This window comes from Phyllostomus discolor, chromosome 5 (genome assembly GCF_004126475.2).
Source record: "Phyllostomus discolor isolate MPI-MPIP mPhyDis1 chromosome 5, mPhyDis1.pri.v3, whole genome shotgun sequence".
Taxonomy (NCBI): Eukaryota; Metazoa; Chordata; class Mammalia; order Chiroptera; family Phyllostomidae; genus Phyllostomus; species Phyllostomus discolor.
The window spans coordinates 58,583,267-58,599,942 of NC_040907.2; the positions used below are offsets into that span (position 1 = coordinate 58,583,267).

Here is a 16,676-nt window from a genome sequence, read left to right on the forward strand (position 1 = left end):
CTACTTCATATTATCTAGAGAGATATGGTTATTGAGACAAGTGAAAAATATATATAGATTTCTAATACACATTCATAAACATCAACAAAAGAAGTATACTAAGTTTTATGGATGAGACAAAAATACAGAGGACAGAGCTTCTTTGGCAATTTAGCAGGTAGAAAGTTTTTACTGTCAAAGGAAAAATTGTTATAGGAATTTATTTACTCATCAAATACTTACTGATTGTATGTTATAGCCTAGGCACAACAATAGGGATATATGGATGACTAAGATCCAGTGTTCAATGTACAGAAGCTGAGAGAAAAAGCAGAAAAAAATGCTGTTAAAAGTAAAAAATATAAAGCTTTTTCTTTTCTTTTGTGATGTCTTTAGCATCTCGTCATGGTGGTGTTTATTTGCTATTTGGTGTTCTAAGTAAAGAAAACTAAAATGTTTAATTATTAACATGATCTTTATTGTTTATCTCTATTTTGTGCAATGCCAATTCAAATGCAAATATCAGTGACTTCACTTGGTGTATGAAGTCACTGAAATCACATGATCTGTATTTTAGGGTTTGTCCTTTGAGGGTGCCTCTAGCTGGTCAGAGACAAACTTAAGACAGAATGAATGAGAAAGTTTGGAAGAAGAGAGGGTCCCCCAATCATGGAGCAGGCTAACGGGCACTTGGGGCATAGAGATACTCATGGGGCCCATGTAGACCCTCACAGTTACTTAAAGATCCTCCACTATAATTTGGAGTGTGTATTTGCTTGGGCTTCATGGCTACTGGGTTCCTTGTCCCAACAGACAAGGGACCTATGTGCAGTGCCCAAGCAAGGGGTGGGGGCCAGGGGAGCCAAGCCAGGTGTCCCCTGTTTCCATGGACCCACCACCCCAGCCCATGATAGGTGGTTGACCCCTAAATGTCTTAAGCCTCTGTGCCCAGGTGTTTTCAATACCTGAATGAGGGTGGGCGAGAGGTTTGCCTCCACCTTGGCCCAGACAAGTCTCACCTGGAGTGGAACTGGCAGCAGCTATGGAGATGCCACAGGTTATGTGCCTGATCCCAACCCTAACCCAAGCTCATGGCTCGGCTCCTTCCTAGGCCATGAGTGGTAGCAATTATAGGGTAGAAGTAGGGAGGGGGAGTCTGGCTGGGGTCTTGGTAGCTAAAAACCTGTCCCAGGTAGGCTCATCAGAGTGAGGAGGGATTGTACAAGAAGGAACCAGAGATTCTAAGTCCTGGTGTGTGCTCTATTGTCCCACTGGACTTCACTTACAAAACACAGTTTCAAAGATAAAATGATTCAGAATTTCAAGATGGCACTGACTACATGCCCAAGAAGCCAGTCCTACCTTGGAGTTCAGGTTTTGTTATTGTTTCCACAAGTGAAGGCTCCATCTTCCAGAAAAGCAGTTTTCTTTTTGTGCTGAGTTAGAGGAACTGTGAACCTATCAGTATTTCTCCTTTCAATTTCTACTTGAATTGCCATTTGAGACTAATGTTCAGATCTGGAGGGCATTATGCTAAGTAAAATAAGCCAGGTGGTGAAAGACAAATACTATATGATCTCACCTATAAGTGGAACCTAATCAGCAAAACAAACAAGCAAGCAAAATATAACCAGAGACATTGAAATAAAGAACAAACTGACAATAACCAGAGAGGAGGAGGGAGGGGAACATGGGGAAAGAAGGGGAAGAGTCCTAAGGAACATGTGTAAAGGACACATGGACAAAGCCAGAGTGGGTAGGATTGAGGATGGAAGGAGGGGAGAGATGAGGTGGAGGGGGGCGGTTTGGTGGGGGGGCAATGGAGTCAACTGTATCTGAACAACAGTAAAACAATATAAGACATTGAAGAAAAAATTAAAGGCAAGAAAAAAATGGTAGAATAAATTGTGCAGAAAAATTGGAAAGAGCAAATTGCTAAAGTGACTGTACTCCCCAAAGCAAATTAGATGTTCAATAAAATTCGTATAAAAAAGAAAAAAAAAAGACTAATGCTCAATTATTTTTAAAGAGCTGAGTTTCTTTACTTCTCCAAGGATGATCTCATTATTCTTCATGGTGGTTTCAGATTCACTTTGAATTTGGTTGCTGGTGTGGTGAAGCTTCACTAAAGTGAAGTTCACGTGAAAACTGTGGACAAGTATTAAATGCGGTCCAGGAATCAAGAGGACCCTGATAACCACTTAGCCACAAAAAGACATTGCCGGAAAGCCACCAGTCCTTGGACAACCCTGTGTGTTCCAAGGCAGTGTGCAGGGGCCTTGGCTGCTTATCATTTTTAGTGAGGCAGGATTGGCCAGGGTGAAGGTCAAGGGGCCCAGGATTGATCAGACCTAGGACTGAATTCCTCCTCTACTGTTATGTGAGTTAACACCTTCACCTTTCTGTGCCTCAGTTGCCTCCTGTGCAAAATGAGAATCATGGGTTTGCCTTTTTTTATAGCGTTCTTGTGAAAAGTTAATTAAATATGCATGTGAAGTGTTTAGCATAGTCCTTGAGACTTAGTTCTCAATAGATGTAAATTTTATATCTTTTCATATGCAAGTGTGAGCAAAACAAGTGAAGGAGGCAAAGTGCTCTGCATAACATTGTCCTCCTTTCTGGCACCCCTTGCTGGGGGCCTCCGTGCCTGCCCGCACTTCTGTGCTGCTGTGTCTGGTCCGTTCTGCTTCACACAGCAAACTTGCTTGTTATTGTCTCTCTCGTCAAACACTATATGTCTTGTGTCCCACCTGCTCAAGGCCATTTAGTTCACCAGGTGGATTAAGTTTGTTTTTAAGTTGAATCCTAGCTATCTATATCAAATATTGAAATCAGTTAAGTCAGGAAGAAAAATCCCAAAAGAGCAAATGGGAGTATGGAACAAGATGAAGGTGAACTGGAAAGAAAAGTTAAACCCTGGCTGATGTGGCTCAGTAGATTAAGTGCTGGTCTGTGAACACAATGGTCACAGGTTTGATTCCCAGTCAGGGCACATGCCTGGTTTGCTGGCCAGGTCCCCGGTTGGGGACTTGAGAGAGGCAACCACACAAAAATCGATGTTTCCCTTTCTTTCTCCCTCCCTTCCCCTCTCTCTAAAAATAAATACATTTAAAAATAAGAACAAGTTTAAAAAACAGGGAATTGTTAACAGCAACTAGCATGCCATTCTAGATGTTAAGTTCTTTAAGGGCAGGAGAATGGGGGCTACGTGACTTTGCATTTAAGTGTCCTTAACACAATGCCTTGCTCACTGTAAGAGTCCAACAAACTGGTAGAGTAAATAACAAATAGTGGTAGGCATCCAGGCTCTGGAGGATGTGGCCAGAAGCAACGTCCTGGCTGAAGGGCAGGTGGAAATCGACAGGAGGTTTAAGCGGGTCTGCACTGCTCCGTGTTTTCCGAGTGAAACAGAGAGAGCTGAGTTCTTCAGGTTTGTGTTGTATTGTACTTTTGGCATAGCTTTGTGATCTTGGGCAAATAATTCAGGCTCATTGGGCTGGCTTACTCATCTCTCCCACGTATAATAAACATGAAAATAACCTTCTGGTGGTGTTAATGTGTTCATTAAGAGAGCCTGTCACAGTGCTGGGCTCAGGGCAGGAAATGAATGCATTCTACTCCACCGCCCTCCAACCTTCCCCTTCTTCCCACCTCACAGACTTTCTCTTCTGCTCCTGTCATGAAGAGTTAACAAAACATTAGTGCTAAAAAAGTGCCACTGTTGATCTTGAATATTACGAAAGAACATGGATGGATTATTGCAAAACTTTTTGCCCTAAAAAAAAACCAATATAGGCATCTGTTTTTCTGGTGGCAGGATTAACAGCAACAAACCCTGTGTGTACAGGACAGCACTTTGATTTAGTAAACGCAGAGGCAATGTGAAAAGTTGGTAAGTATACAGGTTTTGTGGTGAAATGAACTTGGTTTTGTCACATGTACTTGGCATTCTAATCAGGCAAGTTACTTAACTTCTTTGTGTTTGGGTTTCCACATCTACTTTTGTTCATTTGTTTATTCATTCATTCCTGAGTACCTCCATAGTACGTGCAGGGTGCTGAAAACGCAATGGTGGTGATAGACATGTGGTTAGCCTGGTGTGCAGAAAGCACACTAACCCATGGGCTGCTCAGCCCTGGATCCTGAATAGGAATCAAGCAATGTGTGGAGGTTTGAAGGAAGATTGTTCAAAATCGAGGATGAATGAAGGCTAAGAGGCAGGTTTCAGGAGCTGACAATGTCAGTGTTGCTGAGGCAAAGAGTTCTAGGGGTGAGGGATGAGGGTTAAGCCTCAGGGGAGCAATAGCTGTCTTGAATCAGAGTTTATCCTCGGGATAACAAGCGTACTTTCCAAACAGTATTTCCCAGGGGACCGAATCCAGTGGGGCCCAATGAGCATTTGCTCCCTTCTAGAAGATTCACAGTGTACATTAGTATCTATTAATACTCTTTGGTAAAGGATTTAACAGTTTTCCTAAATGTAATTAACATTAAAAATTAACTGCTTCTGAACTGAGGCTCTGAGAATCTGCTTGGGGGAAATGATGAGAAATGGGAAGCCATTTTATGGTTGTAAATTGGGGCCCAATATAACTGTGTTTGCATTTTATAAAGACATAGTATCTACCACATATAAAACACCAGGTACTAAAAACACTTAACTAGTTTAATTTTTATAACAAGTTCATGAGGTGGTTGTTATTACTATTTTTGCATTGTTGAAATGAGGAAACCAAGGCATAAAAGAATTCAGTAATTTTCTAAAATTATGAAACTAGTTATAAGTGGAGGACCCAGAACATGAACTTGACCAGTCTGGTCTTGAAACATGTGCTCAACAGATCAATCTGACTGTGTGGGGCAATGGGTTGGAGTCAAACAAGGCAGGAGACAGTTAGGAGGAGCTGGTAGCCATAATTCAGGTGAGAGAAAATGGCCATTTGGACTTCATACATTTGCTTGGAGGATTAAATACTGTAACATGATTAAAGCACCTGGAATAGTTTTTGTGATATGGTAAGCAGTCAATAAATAATAATTTATCCATGCATATATAGAAACTTGATACATAAGAGATGTATATATTCTAGATTAGTGGTGGAGGGAGAGTGTATAAATTTGCTGCCATAACAAAGTACCACAAAATGGGTGGATTAAACCAGCAGAAATTTGTTGTCTCACAGTTCTGGAGTCTAGAAGTCCAAAATCAAGGTGTCGGCAGGGCTGGTTCCTTCTGAAGGCTGGGAGGGAAGATTCCGTTCCAGGACTCTCTCATTGGCTTGTAGTTGGCCATCTTCATGTTCACACTCTGTTCTTGTACGTTTGTCTCCAAATCCCCTTTTTGTAAGGACAGCAGTCACATCGGACTGAGGCCCACCTTGATGGCTTCGTTTAAGCTTGATTATCTCTGTAAAGACCTTATCTCCAAACAAGGTTATATTCTGAAATACCAGGGATTAGAATTTAAATATATAAATTTTGGAGGTATAAAATCCCCCCATAATGGAGGGATTAATTAATAGTGATTCCACAAAAATTGGTTATCCATATGGAGAAAAACCTTGAATTTTTAACTCAGATAATACTAAAAAATTATTATCTGAAATATTAAAGACTTAAATGTGGGAGGCAAAAATGTTAAAATGTTTAGACAATATATAGTAGAATATCTTTATAATCCAGTAAATAATTCTGGAGGGACTTTTAAGATTCAGCACAAAACTGCTAAAATAAAACACAAAAAATGAGATCTAATACATTTAAATTTGGTTACACTAAACTTAAGAACTCTTTGTAAGAAATGATAGCATAAAAAATGAAGGCCAGCTGTGATTTGGAAAAGGATGTTTGCAAAATATATAACTGATAGAGGATTAGTGTCTAGAACACATAAATAATTAAGAAAAAGATGAACAACCCAATACAGAACTGGACAAAGGAGATGAACAGATATTTCACTGAAGAAAAGTGGATACAAAAGGAAATATAATTTAGGTCCCCAAAGTGATATCATTTTGCAATCATCTAGTTGATAATAATTAAGAAGCTTAACAGTTCCAAGCATTGTAATGAATGTGGCTGAAGGGGAACAATTTGAAGTGGTATGAATTGATTTTAGCATTACCTAGTAGTGTTGAGCATTCTCATAGCCTATGAAGCAATAATATCATTCTAGGAATATGTCCTACCTAGTAGTGTTGAGCATTCTCATAGCCTATGAAGCAATAATATCATTCTAGGAATATGTCCTAGAGAAACTCCAGCACAGGGTGTTGAGTGTAAGACCACTCATAGTAGAATTTCCTGAGGACAAAAAACTAGAAATAACCCCAGTGGTTAGTCACAGAATGATATTTAAGGTATTTGGGTATCTAAACTGTGAGGTATTATAGAACTTTGTAAATGAATAAACCACTACCACATACAACAATATGCAAGAATCTTATAAATCTTACCTAGAAAAAGCAAATTCCAGAAGGTTAAGTTACAAAACAAGAAAGTTTAAATTCTATATTGGTTTATCTGCACATTTATGTGACAGAACAATAAAATAGAAGAGAATGATGACAAATACAATTTAGGATAGTGGATATCTCCATTATCTCTGGGGAAGGGCATGGAGGATTTGAATGGAGGCAGAAACATACAGATAGATATAATAATGTTAGTAGTGTTCTAGTATAGTTCTTGTTATGGATTGAATGCTCTCCCCACCCCCAGAAGATATGTCAAAGTTCTAACCTCCAGAACTTCAGAACTTGACTTTATTTGGAAATAAGGTCATTGCAGATGTAATTGGTTAAGATCCAGTAGGGTCTGCCCTGCTGGAAGGAGGGCAGACCCCTACTTCAATATGACTGGGGTCTTTATAAGAAGATGGTCATGTGAGGACAGGGACACAAGGAGAATGAGATGAGAAGATGAAGGCAGAGATTGAAATTATGCAACTACAAGCTAAGAAATGTCCAAGATTGCCAGCAAATCGCCTGAAGCTACACAAGGGACATGGGGCAGATTCTCCTTCACAGCCCTCAGAAGGAACCAGCCCTGCCAGCATCTTGCTTTTGAACTTTTAGCCTCCAGACTGTAAATAAGTAAGTAAGTAAGTAAGTAAATTTCTGTTGCTTAATCCACCCAGTTCGTGGTACTTTATTACAGCAACCCTAGGAAATGATTGTGTCCCTAAACTAGGTAGCTGGTGCATGAGTGTTTATTTTATATTATTGTTCAACACATAAATGTATTACATGTTACTTTTTATGTACAAATAGCTACCTAATAAAAATAAAATGATAAAAGAAGTTATTATTTCCATTCTTACCAAACTGGGGCATGTTTCTACTATTAATCTTTTATGGCAAAATCTAGGAAAGTTTTTCTTGACATTTTTATTAAAACTATAAAAATTAACTTCCAACACTCCCTTTAATTTTTATAGAGTTTTTATTTCAACCTAAGTATCACTGAGTCCCTGCTCCTCTGTCTTTAATTATAGTATACACATCTTTTGAGCAAAATGTCCTGTATCTAATCCTGAATGGTGATTGCCAAGCACACACCTGTCACGGTATGTTATCCTCTTGCAGAGGGGCTGGAATTTAACACAAGGAATCCTGGACATCTAAAATCATATTAAGGTTTTGAGCATGCATGCATGCTGCCAAAGTGCCTTCCCTCAGCCTGGAAGTCACATCACAGTGGAAGCTGGCTTGCTTTGCTCGCATAGCTGTGCCTCTGCTCCCTAGAATCACAGCCTGACCCAAAGTAGGTGCTCGGGAAATTTGTTGAATGAAGGGGTAATGAATAGTTTTATTCGAGTTTCCACTTCTTAGAAGTAACAATATCAGCTATCACTTATCAGAAGAGATTATCAGCCACTCCCCAACGTTCACTAAATTTCAATCTGTTTGTTTCCCTCATCTGCTCATTCACCAGCTTTCCTTTCTCACCTGAGTACTTGTGTGTGTGTGCATTTTTTCTTTTAGAGTGCTTAGTTGTTTGATTTCTCAAATTATAACTATATATTACTACTAGTTCCCATATTACAACTATATATTACTATCACAATTTCTATCTTGGGAAGAGGTGTGGATGCTTTAGAGTGTTTTATTGATACTCAGGTTAAATATATCTTGATTAAGGACTGGATTCTAAAAAAGAAACTCCAAGAATACATGCAATATAGATAATTTTAAAAATTGGATTTATCTGGTACTTTGAAAACCAAATCAGTATTTTGAATATATTACATAGTGAATGTTATAATTTGACATTGCATTAATAATTTTTTTGTTGTATTTTTACCCAGTAGATAGAACTGCTGATGTCAGTGAGGTGCCGCAGTGAGAGATACTGAACTACAACACTGGAAATGCTGATTGTAACACTGATGAACTCAAACACGGTTTGAGAAGCAACCAAACACAGTCCTATGTGAAGATGAAGAGCTGAACAAATCTCTGCAGGAATTCAGCTCAGTAAGAAAGACATAAGTAAAAGATAATTGCAATATAAAGTAAGTAAGTGCTATTAATCATTAAAAGAGAGCGCTGTGGGTCATTCACATTTTTTACTGTGGTTCATTACATTTTTTTTTGGAGAGTAGCCACCCAGATGTAATATTTCTCTACTAACCAGAATACTTGATTAACCAAATTGTACAATTTCCTGACCATACCTGAGTAACAGTTTATTTTACAAGTTATAAACATATCATTAAAAAAAATCTCAATATCTACCACAGGGGAAAACTGCAATTGTTCTTTTCTATAGTTAATGGCTAATTTATTTTATCTTGCTTAAGCATTTTATGATCCTTTTTAATTTCCAGGAATTTAGAGGCCCCTTCTGATTTTAGAATGGAGAAAAGAGGATTTATTTCCATGTGGCACTGGTTTTTCCCATAGATGGTGGTGATATTTTACTAAAATAAAAAGAGCAGACATCAGTAATGATTCCCTAGCTGTTTAACTGGAAAATGAGAACTAATTAATAGGTATGGGTCAAAACAGTATTGGCAAAAGCAGTCACAGAATTAAAATGGCTCAAATCATAATTTCCAATGAACTAGTGAATATTTCTTTACTTGATAGTAGCGTAAAATGATCTCCACAAAATTTGCTAGGCTCACATCTCTTTGGGTTAACATATCACTAGAAATTCTGCTTAAATCATTAAAATGTAACTCATCCCTTATCTGCAGGCGTCCTTCAAGAATATTTCACATCGCTTCCTCTTTTCACGTTACTTGGAAAGCTTGCAACATAGTCCATTCCCCTGAGTGACAGTGAGTCCTAAGCAGTGACCGTTTTCACTCACAGCACAGGGCTTGAATCCGTTTTTAACTCCCTGGGGCTATCGGCCACAAAGCCTGTCCTCAAATACATCATCTCCATCTTTCTACCTGGTTTCTTTATCTTTTTTGAGCTCGGTTTGGGATGCGTTCAGTCCGCAAACTACAATCTGACAGTCCAACACACTGTCACAGCTGTCTGTAGACTTTCCTCAGCTCTCCAGATTCCTATCTTGCAGCCTCAGACATGGCGCTTTTAGCTTGAAAATGGGTTTGAAACAAAACTTTTCCCCAAGTGGCCGGGCTGCTGAGAGGGCAGCCCTGATGCTGGTGGGGGCCATAGCATCCCAGCGCAATGCCTTCCTCTTTCCTAGTCTGGCTCTGGGCTCACGGAAAAGGGGCGGAGAGGAGAGAGAAGAGGAAGGGGCGGAGGTCACCCTTGTCCTCCAACCCGCCCAAACTGCGAGCGCTGCTAGGTGCTGAGGGATCGAAGAGGCGGTGCGGTCCGCACGTTCCGCTGTGGGGGAGCGCAAGGCTTGAAGCGAGGCGAGAGACAGCAGGAGACTGACCAGGGAGCGGAAGAGCGAGCGCAGCTCGGCGCCCCGGGAGCCTTTGGCAGTGGCGGAGCGGAGGGAGGCGGGGCGCGCGATGGCGCACGGAGGGGCGCGCTCTTCTGCTCCACCTTGAGCCCTGCCGGCGACCCGAGATGCCAAGGTAACCACTCCTCCAACCCCTGGATTCCGGAGCGTTGGTCTCTTAACGCTCAACGCAACTGAAGTTTAGCCACCCAGCCCCGGGCGCCAGGCGCCAACTGCAGACTACTGCCCTGGAGAGCACCTTAGCTTGCGCGTGGCAACAAGTTTGGTCCAGACGCCCCTAGCGGGGGAGACCCTTAGGGAGAGGGTACTCGGGCTGATCCGTGTGGATTCTATGCTGCGGCATGAGGGCCAGGTAGACAATGTCTCAGAGTAGAGAAATGGTCAAGAAAGAGATCCTCTTCACGCCCCGTGGTTCCGTGCCCGCAACACTTTGAGTCTGGCACCCCGACCTGCGTGGGCCTTTGGTTCCCCTCTGGGATAGGAGGAAAACTGGCCCCCTGGCATTTGAGCGATTGCAGAAGGTTTCACCAAGTTGGGAGGTTGGGGAAGGATGTTGCAAGCAGACGTATGGGGGTGGCAGGGTAGTAACGGGAGAAAGTCCGGCGGTAAGATTTGAAGGAGGCGGCCGTCCTCGGGGCAGCTAGGGCAGACCCACTCTGGAGGGTCGCAGGAAAGGCTGGCTCCAGAATTCCCAGCCTCCGGGAAAGTTGCTTGGAGACGCCAATCGGATTACCTCGGGGGCGGGGCGGGGCCGGGGCAGGGTGGGGGTGGGGGTGGGGGTGGGGGTGGCTGTGGCCGTGGGCATGGAGAATCTGTGACTCAGGTTTCAACTCACTAGGGAAAGAGGGACAGTAAATACTTCGTTTTGGATGTTGCTACCCTCAAGCTGCAGCTTAATTAACACCATCTGGGCAGATGTACTCACAGTAAGCGCAACTCACTGTAAGCGCAACTCACACTTTTTCCATTGCAACCCAGGATTTCTGCACAGGTGGTAGCTGGACCAGAAATCCTTCCTAGAGACTCACCACTCTGCCTTCCATGGGTAGTGATGCGTGTGGTGTGCTGGTATTTGATCTCAATCAAATAGGTCTAGAACTTATTCAGGAAAGCTCCAGAGAGACCTTGCTGTCCCCTCCCAAGGTTTGAAGAAGATTGTTTGTCTACCTGACACACAGGTAGTTCACCTAAGAAATAATCTGCAGTTTGGGGACAAAGCCCAGTTGAGAAAAAAAACCAAAAACTTTAAAAGGTCATTGAGTTATTTAAATAGACTCATTCTTTAAAAAACATGATTGGGTTTAAAGCAAATCTTTTTAGTGATTTTGTAAACCTGTGAAGAATGTAATCAAGGGAGCTCCATTTTGGCAGCTTCTTCACCTTGAAAATGAAATGTGGCACCAGAGGCAGATGTGTGCTGCTTTCAGGATGATGCCACCTTGTTGATGATAGATTAGATAACTCTGAGTTCGGCCACAAGGTACTCGGGGCCCTCCTGTCTTAACCGTCAGATGAGCAGTTAGGCAGTGCTCGAAATTCCTCTGTCTTTCTGCTGCAGATGCCTGGACTGAAGCCCGCACTGTTCTGAGAGGGAGATGACTTGAGCAGCCGGCTTTTTTTTCTTCTCCACAACAATGTCCATGAACAATTCCAAACAGCCCGTATCTCCTGCAGCTGAGCTCCTTTCAAATACAACTTGCCAGACGGAAAACCGGCTATCAGTCTTCTTTTCAGTAATCTTCATGACGGTGGGAATCTTATCAAACAGCCTTGCCATCGCCATACTCATGAAGGCATACCAGAGATTCAGACAGAAGTCCAAGGCATCATTTCTGCTCTTGGCTAGTGGCTTGGTAATCACAGACTTCTTTGGCCACCTCGTCAATGGGACTATAGCAGTATTTGTATATGCTTCTGATAAAGACTGGATCCGCTTTGACCAATCTAACATCCTTTGTAGTATTTTTGGTATCTCCATGGTATTTTCTGGTCTGTGCCCACTTTTTCTAGGCAGTGTGATGGCCATCGAGAGATGTATTGGAGTCACCAAACCATTGTTTCATTCTACAAAAATTACGTCCAAGCATGTGAAAGTGATGTTGAGCGGTGTGTGCTTGTTTGCTGTTTTCATAGCTTTGCTACCCATCTTTGGGCATCGAGACTATAAAATTCAAGCATCAAGGACCTGGTGTTTCTACAAAACAGAACATATCGAAGACTGGGAAGATAGGTTTTATCTTCTACTTTTTTCTTTTCTGGGGCTCTTAGCCCTTGGTGTTTCATTCTTGTGCAATGCCATCACAGGAATTACACTCTTAAGAGTTAAATTTAAAAGTCAGCACCACAGACAAGGCAGGTCTCATCATTTCGAAATGGTCATCCAACTCCTGGCTATCATGTGTGTCTCCTGCATTTGCTGGAGTCCATTTCTGGTAAGAGCCTAAAATTTTGACAATTTTTGCTTTTTTCTGTTTTTCCATGCTCAATACAAGATTTGTTGTCTTTTTCAATATTGTTAGTCTTGATGAGTAACACTATTCAATCTTTAAATGCTGGGGTTTACACCTCCTTGGAGGTTTTTTCAGCACTCAGCTCTGGCTTGGGATTCAGCTATTTATGAAATACAGTTATTTCCCCACAAACCCTGTGTTGACAGGAATGTTTTGCTAAAGAATTCTAAGTGTATTGTTATCTACTTGCAGTGCAGTATAAAGTAATTCTACAGAAGTATCATAGTTTTAATATACTGAATATGGTTAGTTTCTGAAATGTGAAAAATACAATATTGGAATGGACTCCTGCAAGTCTTAGTAGAAAGTCACATAGATTTCTGTTTTGTAAAAAAGGCATATTAGCTACCGGGTTTTCTAAACACACTATAACCAGGTCTTAGCCTGTCAAGGGAGGTGATGAGTGGAGATAGCTGGCTAGTTCAGGTGAACTGTATGCATAGATCAGGTGAAGAAATCACGAGTGCACAAACCCCGGAACAATGCCAATAGTGCAGGGAGAGCCAGGGTTTCCTCCATTATCATTCATTCCTTTAAAAAAATAATTTAGCCAAAATCTATATTTGACAGTTTGATGTTTTTATTTGGAAATGAAGGCAAAGGTTAGGGAATGGGCAACAATGTAAGTAATTTATGTAATTTTCCAGGTAGAAGAAAAAAATACTTAAGATTGGTAAGTATGGCCTTAACTCCCTTTAACATTTTTGTTTAGGATGCTATGAGTGACAACATGCCATGAAAGAGAAAAAAATCCTTCTGTAAATAGCTACTGATGGCATCAAAGATTGTTTTCATTCATTTTTCCTGTACCAATGGGAAAACAGACTGGTATCCAGACATAGTGATACAGGTGATACATAGGTGGAGGTGAGGCAAAGGGATGAGACGAAGATAAACATAACACAAAGGTCATGATCAGACCTCGATGGTAGTGTGAAGGTCCTTATTACTCATGCAGTTTTCCTAAGGCCCTGACAGGTTCGTTGTCCAAGAACTGCTGCCAGTGGAGTTTTAATGACCAACCCTGATGTCCCTGATGCCCAGAAAAGTTTGTGAGAGCTGCTGCCACAGAAAGATCCTATGATAGCTGATTTTAATTTACAGAAGGATTTGGACTTTTTGAATTGTTTCTTTATTTCTATTCACATTATTTCCTCATCATTTGAATTTAGCTTCTTGAATAGTTAAGTCATTTAAATATTTTTTCATGATGTAACTGGGTTGGTCCAATGAACCCAACCAAGGGGAGGCTAAGCTGGGTCTGTAAGTGGCAAGTTAACCTTTTGAGGCCTGCTTGTTGTCAGTTTAGGATGCCTGGTGGGGAAGGGAGGGGGGCAGGCAGGGATCTGATCTGCACTCATGGTACAGTTATTTGAATCTTAGTAGCAGAGAACAGTCCTATCAATACTTGGAATGCCTCCAGTGTTCATTCTGAAGAGTTTAATTTGTTCCACCTGACAAAGGGAATCTCCTTAGAAAAATGCTTCTTTTGTTCCCTTAAACTTTAAAGTAGAGTACTTCTTTCAAAATAAAAAGTGAGTCTGAGTAGAATTCAAATTAATTTGGGGGTTGGAAAGGGAATACAAAGAAAGGCAGAAAAGAAGTAATTAAAATATCTAAAGACATTCTTTAACTGAAAGTCATCGTTCTGGAGAAAAAATGAAATACTTGAAATTGTGAATCAATTAGAGACATAATGTGGAAAACTGAGGCAGTCATTGCTGTTTTGGTTTTATTTGTTCTGAGTCACCTTTAAAATTTTGCTTAGTTCTGGCTTTGCCTTTAAGAAATCAGAGTGATAGATTAACTACTGTAAGACCACGGAAGACAGCAAATTTCAGGTTTTCTTTTCCCTTAACTATAGATGATATTAATTTATTTATTTTAAAGCAAATTTCAGTTTTACCATGATAGTTAATTTATGTTTTTCCTATTTTTTTAAGTTTCTTTCACTGTTAACTTGGAAATTACAATTTAACTTATGTTCCGAACATATTTTCTAGTGGGAACAATTTTATTTTCATTAAGCATTTTCAGAGGTCAACATTGTATTTAACTATGAATTATTGATACGCCTATTACCCCAATGTATCAGTACTTCTATTTAGTATGAAAATTATTTCTGCATTAGATGTCTAGTAGGTATACCACAGATATTCCTTGGTGGATCAATATTTTATTTCAAGCATTCTTTGCATTCCTGGTGTTTCTTGTGGAGACTTGGGTCCTCTTGGCAAGTTCATGCTGAAGGATTTATGCCTCCTGTGGGCTGGACACAAGGGCCTTGAGCATTAGGTTGAGGTTGAGGCCATTGAGATTGCTCTAGACAGAGCCCTAGTAAAAAACCCAGGCTTGGGAATGCTAAAATAACACCCAGCATGAATATCTGCGTTGGAACATTTTTCCTTTTTCCTTAAATGCCTAAGAAGAGTGGCATAGATGTTAAGGACTGAGCCATTGTTCTCCACCCTCTATTTCAATAGCTTCTTAGTTTTAAGAACACCTCTGAAACCAGGCTTCTAGATTCCCACAGAGGTACTATACTGGTGACAGCTTCCTGGTCATTGCTCTAATTTACACTGTGTGCCATCTCTCATAATTGACAAGTAGGAATTGTTGGGTTTGTAATTTGAATGGATATCTGTGCACACTCTTCAACCCATGTTCACTGTCATTTTCAAGCTGGAAGCTGGAACAAAGATACAGATGCACACACTAAAAGGAGGAAATTCAGATGATGGAGTTTGTACTTGACAGGATTTATTGCACCAAAACTGATGAATAATTTCTAAAGTGATTGAAATTTGTAGCTGATGACAAAGGGAATACTTTATATGAATTTTGATGATTGAATTTAAATACAAAGGTGAGATGATCATGATGTTTGAATTCTCTTTCTCTTTGTTTTTAATAAGACTTTCTTTTTCTTGATTAGTTTTAGGTTTACAGTAAAGTGAGTGGAAAGCACAGAGTTCACATTTACCCACTTATGTCTCCCACTACGCCTCGGTCATCTTTATTATTAACATCTTACACTGGGGTTGTACATTTGTTACAATTGATGAGCCAATTCTGACATATTGTTCTTGATTAAAGTCTCTATATTAGGGTTTTTTCTTGGTGGTTTACATTGTATAGTTTTTGACAAATGTATATGACATGTTTCTACCATTACAGTGTCATACAGAATAATTTCATTGCCCTAGAAATCCCCTATGGTGTTTTTCTTTTTTTAATTTAATGTGTCACTTTCCCTAAGGGGGAAAAATGTGTGTGTGTGCTGTCAGGGACTGAGAATTTAAAACGTAGTACAAGCATAACATTAACTTAAAATATAACTTTTAATGACTTTGAAAATTTTATAATATCTAGATTTTATCATTTTAAACATGGAAAATACATATAAATTGATAATGGTCTCAACTGAAGAATACAGGAAAGGACAATAGGTATTTATTAGCTTATAATTCCCTTTAGCAATAAGTTAACATAAAGATCTTTGAGAGTCAAATAGCAACTATAAAATTGTCTTCTGTGCATTCTAGGTGAACCACTTTCCTTAAAAAATGAGTCGAGGACATTCTTTCAATGTTTCTTGAGAGAAGAGGAAAAAGACATTTACTTTTACTATCAGATCACATTTTCTTAATATTCTTTGTTTCTGTCTTTATACAGGTAACAATTCTTTTAAAAGTTTTATTTCTAAAATATGTAACCCTAAACAGAAGTTATTATTATTGCTATGCTTATTTCATCAGTTTGGTAGAGCAATAAATACTTGTTGACTGGTTGACTGTAACACAGGTAGTATGAATGTCAAGAGATTGCAAATGATTGACCAGAATGTGGATTCTGAGTTCTGTTGGTTAAGAGTTAATTAAGTAAACACTGAAGCCAAATGGTAATTTTTCATCTGTTCCCTAAGTTAGCAACTGTAGACTTCTGACACTATTAAACTTCAGTGATCTTTTTACCTTCTCCTTGGGGATCGAAGATCATTTTGAACTGGAAAAAGAAGAATAAAGTAAATCAACAAAATGGTTTCTTATGTAGGTGAGTTTACCTAAGAAATCGTGTTCTTCTGCACTTATAGAGTTTGAATTTGATTTTTGTAAGATTGCTACTCTTATGTGAGTATTTCTAGTCAATGTAGTTAAACATTTGGTCACTAAGATGTTTGTCAGATGTAAACCAAAGACTTGGGTGATTAATTGACTGTATGGCTAAAGATACTGGCTAATGGCAAATGATGGAGCAAAGCAGTATCATAGCAGATCCTGGCTGTGAGTGAAGACT

General features: G+C 39.9%; 1 protein-coding gene and 1 long non-coding RNA gene across 3 annotated transcripts in view; both read left to right on the top strand.

Annotated features, from left to right (window-relative positions):
* Positions 1–233: 233 nt before the first annotated feature.
* Positions 234–9,121, top strand: LOC118500665. The gene is made up of 3 exons (XR_004903241.1): positions 234–331; positions 7,475–7,546; positions 8,295–9,121. It is a non-coding gene; the product is annotated as an uncharacterized LOC118500665 (long non-coding RNA).
* A 271-nt stretch (positions 9,122–9,392) lies between these two features.
* PTGFR (prostaglandin F receptor) overlaps positions 9,393–16,676 on the top strand; it is a 32,403-nt gene continuing 25,119 nt past the window's right edge. Inside the window, exons 1-2 of one of the 2 annotated variants that reach the window (XM_028513265.2) lie at positions 9,393–9,985; positions 11,429–12,302. In XM_028513265.2, the coding sequence (XP_028369066.1) occupies positions 11,505–12,302 (798 nt within the window). In that variant the 5' untranslated portion in view covers positions 9,393–9,985; positions 11,429–11,504. Of the gene's footprint in view, positions 9,986–10,676; positions 10,797–11,428; positions 12,303–16,676 lie in introns of those variants that run through there. The other variant, XM_036026338.1, reaches the window with a different exon arrangement.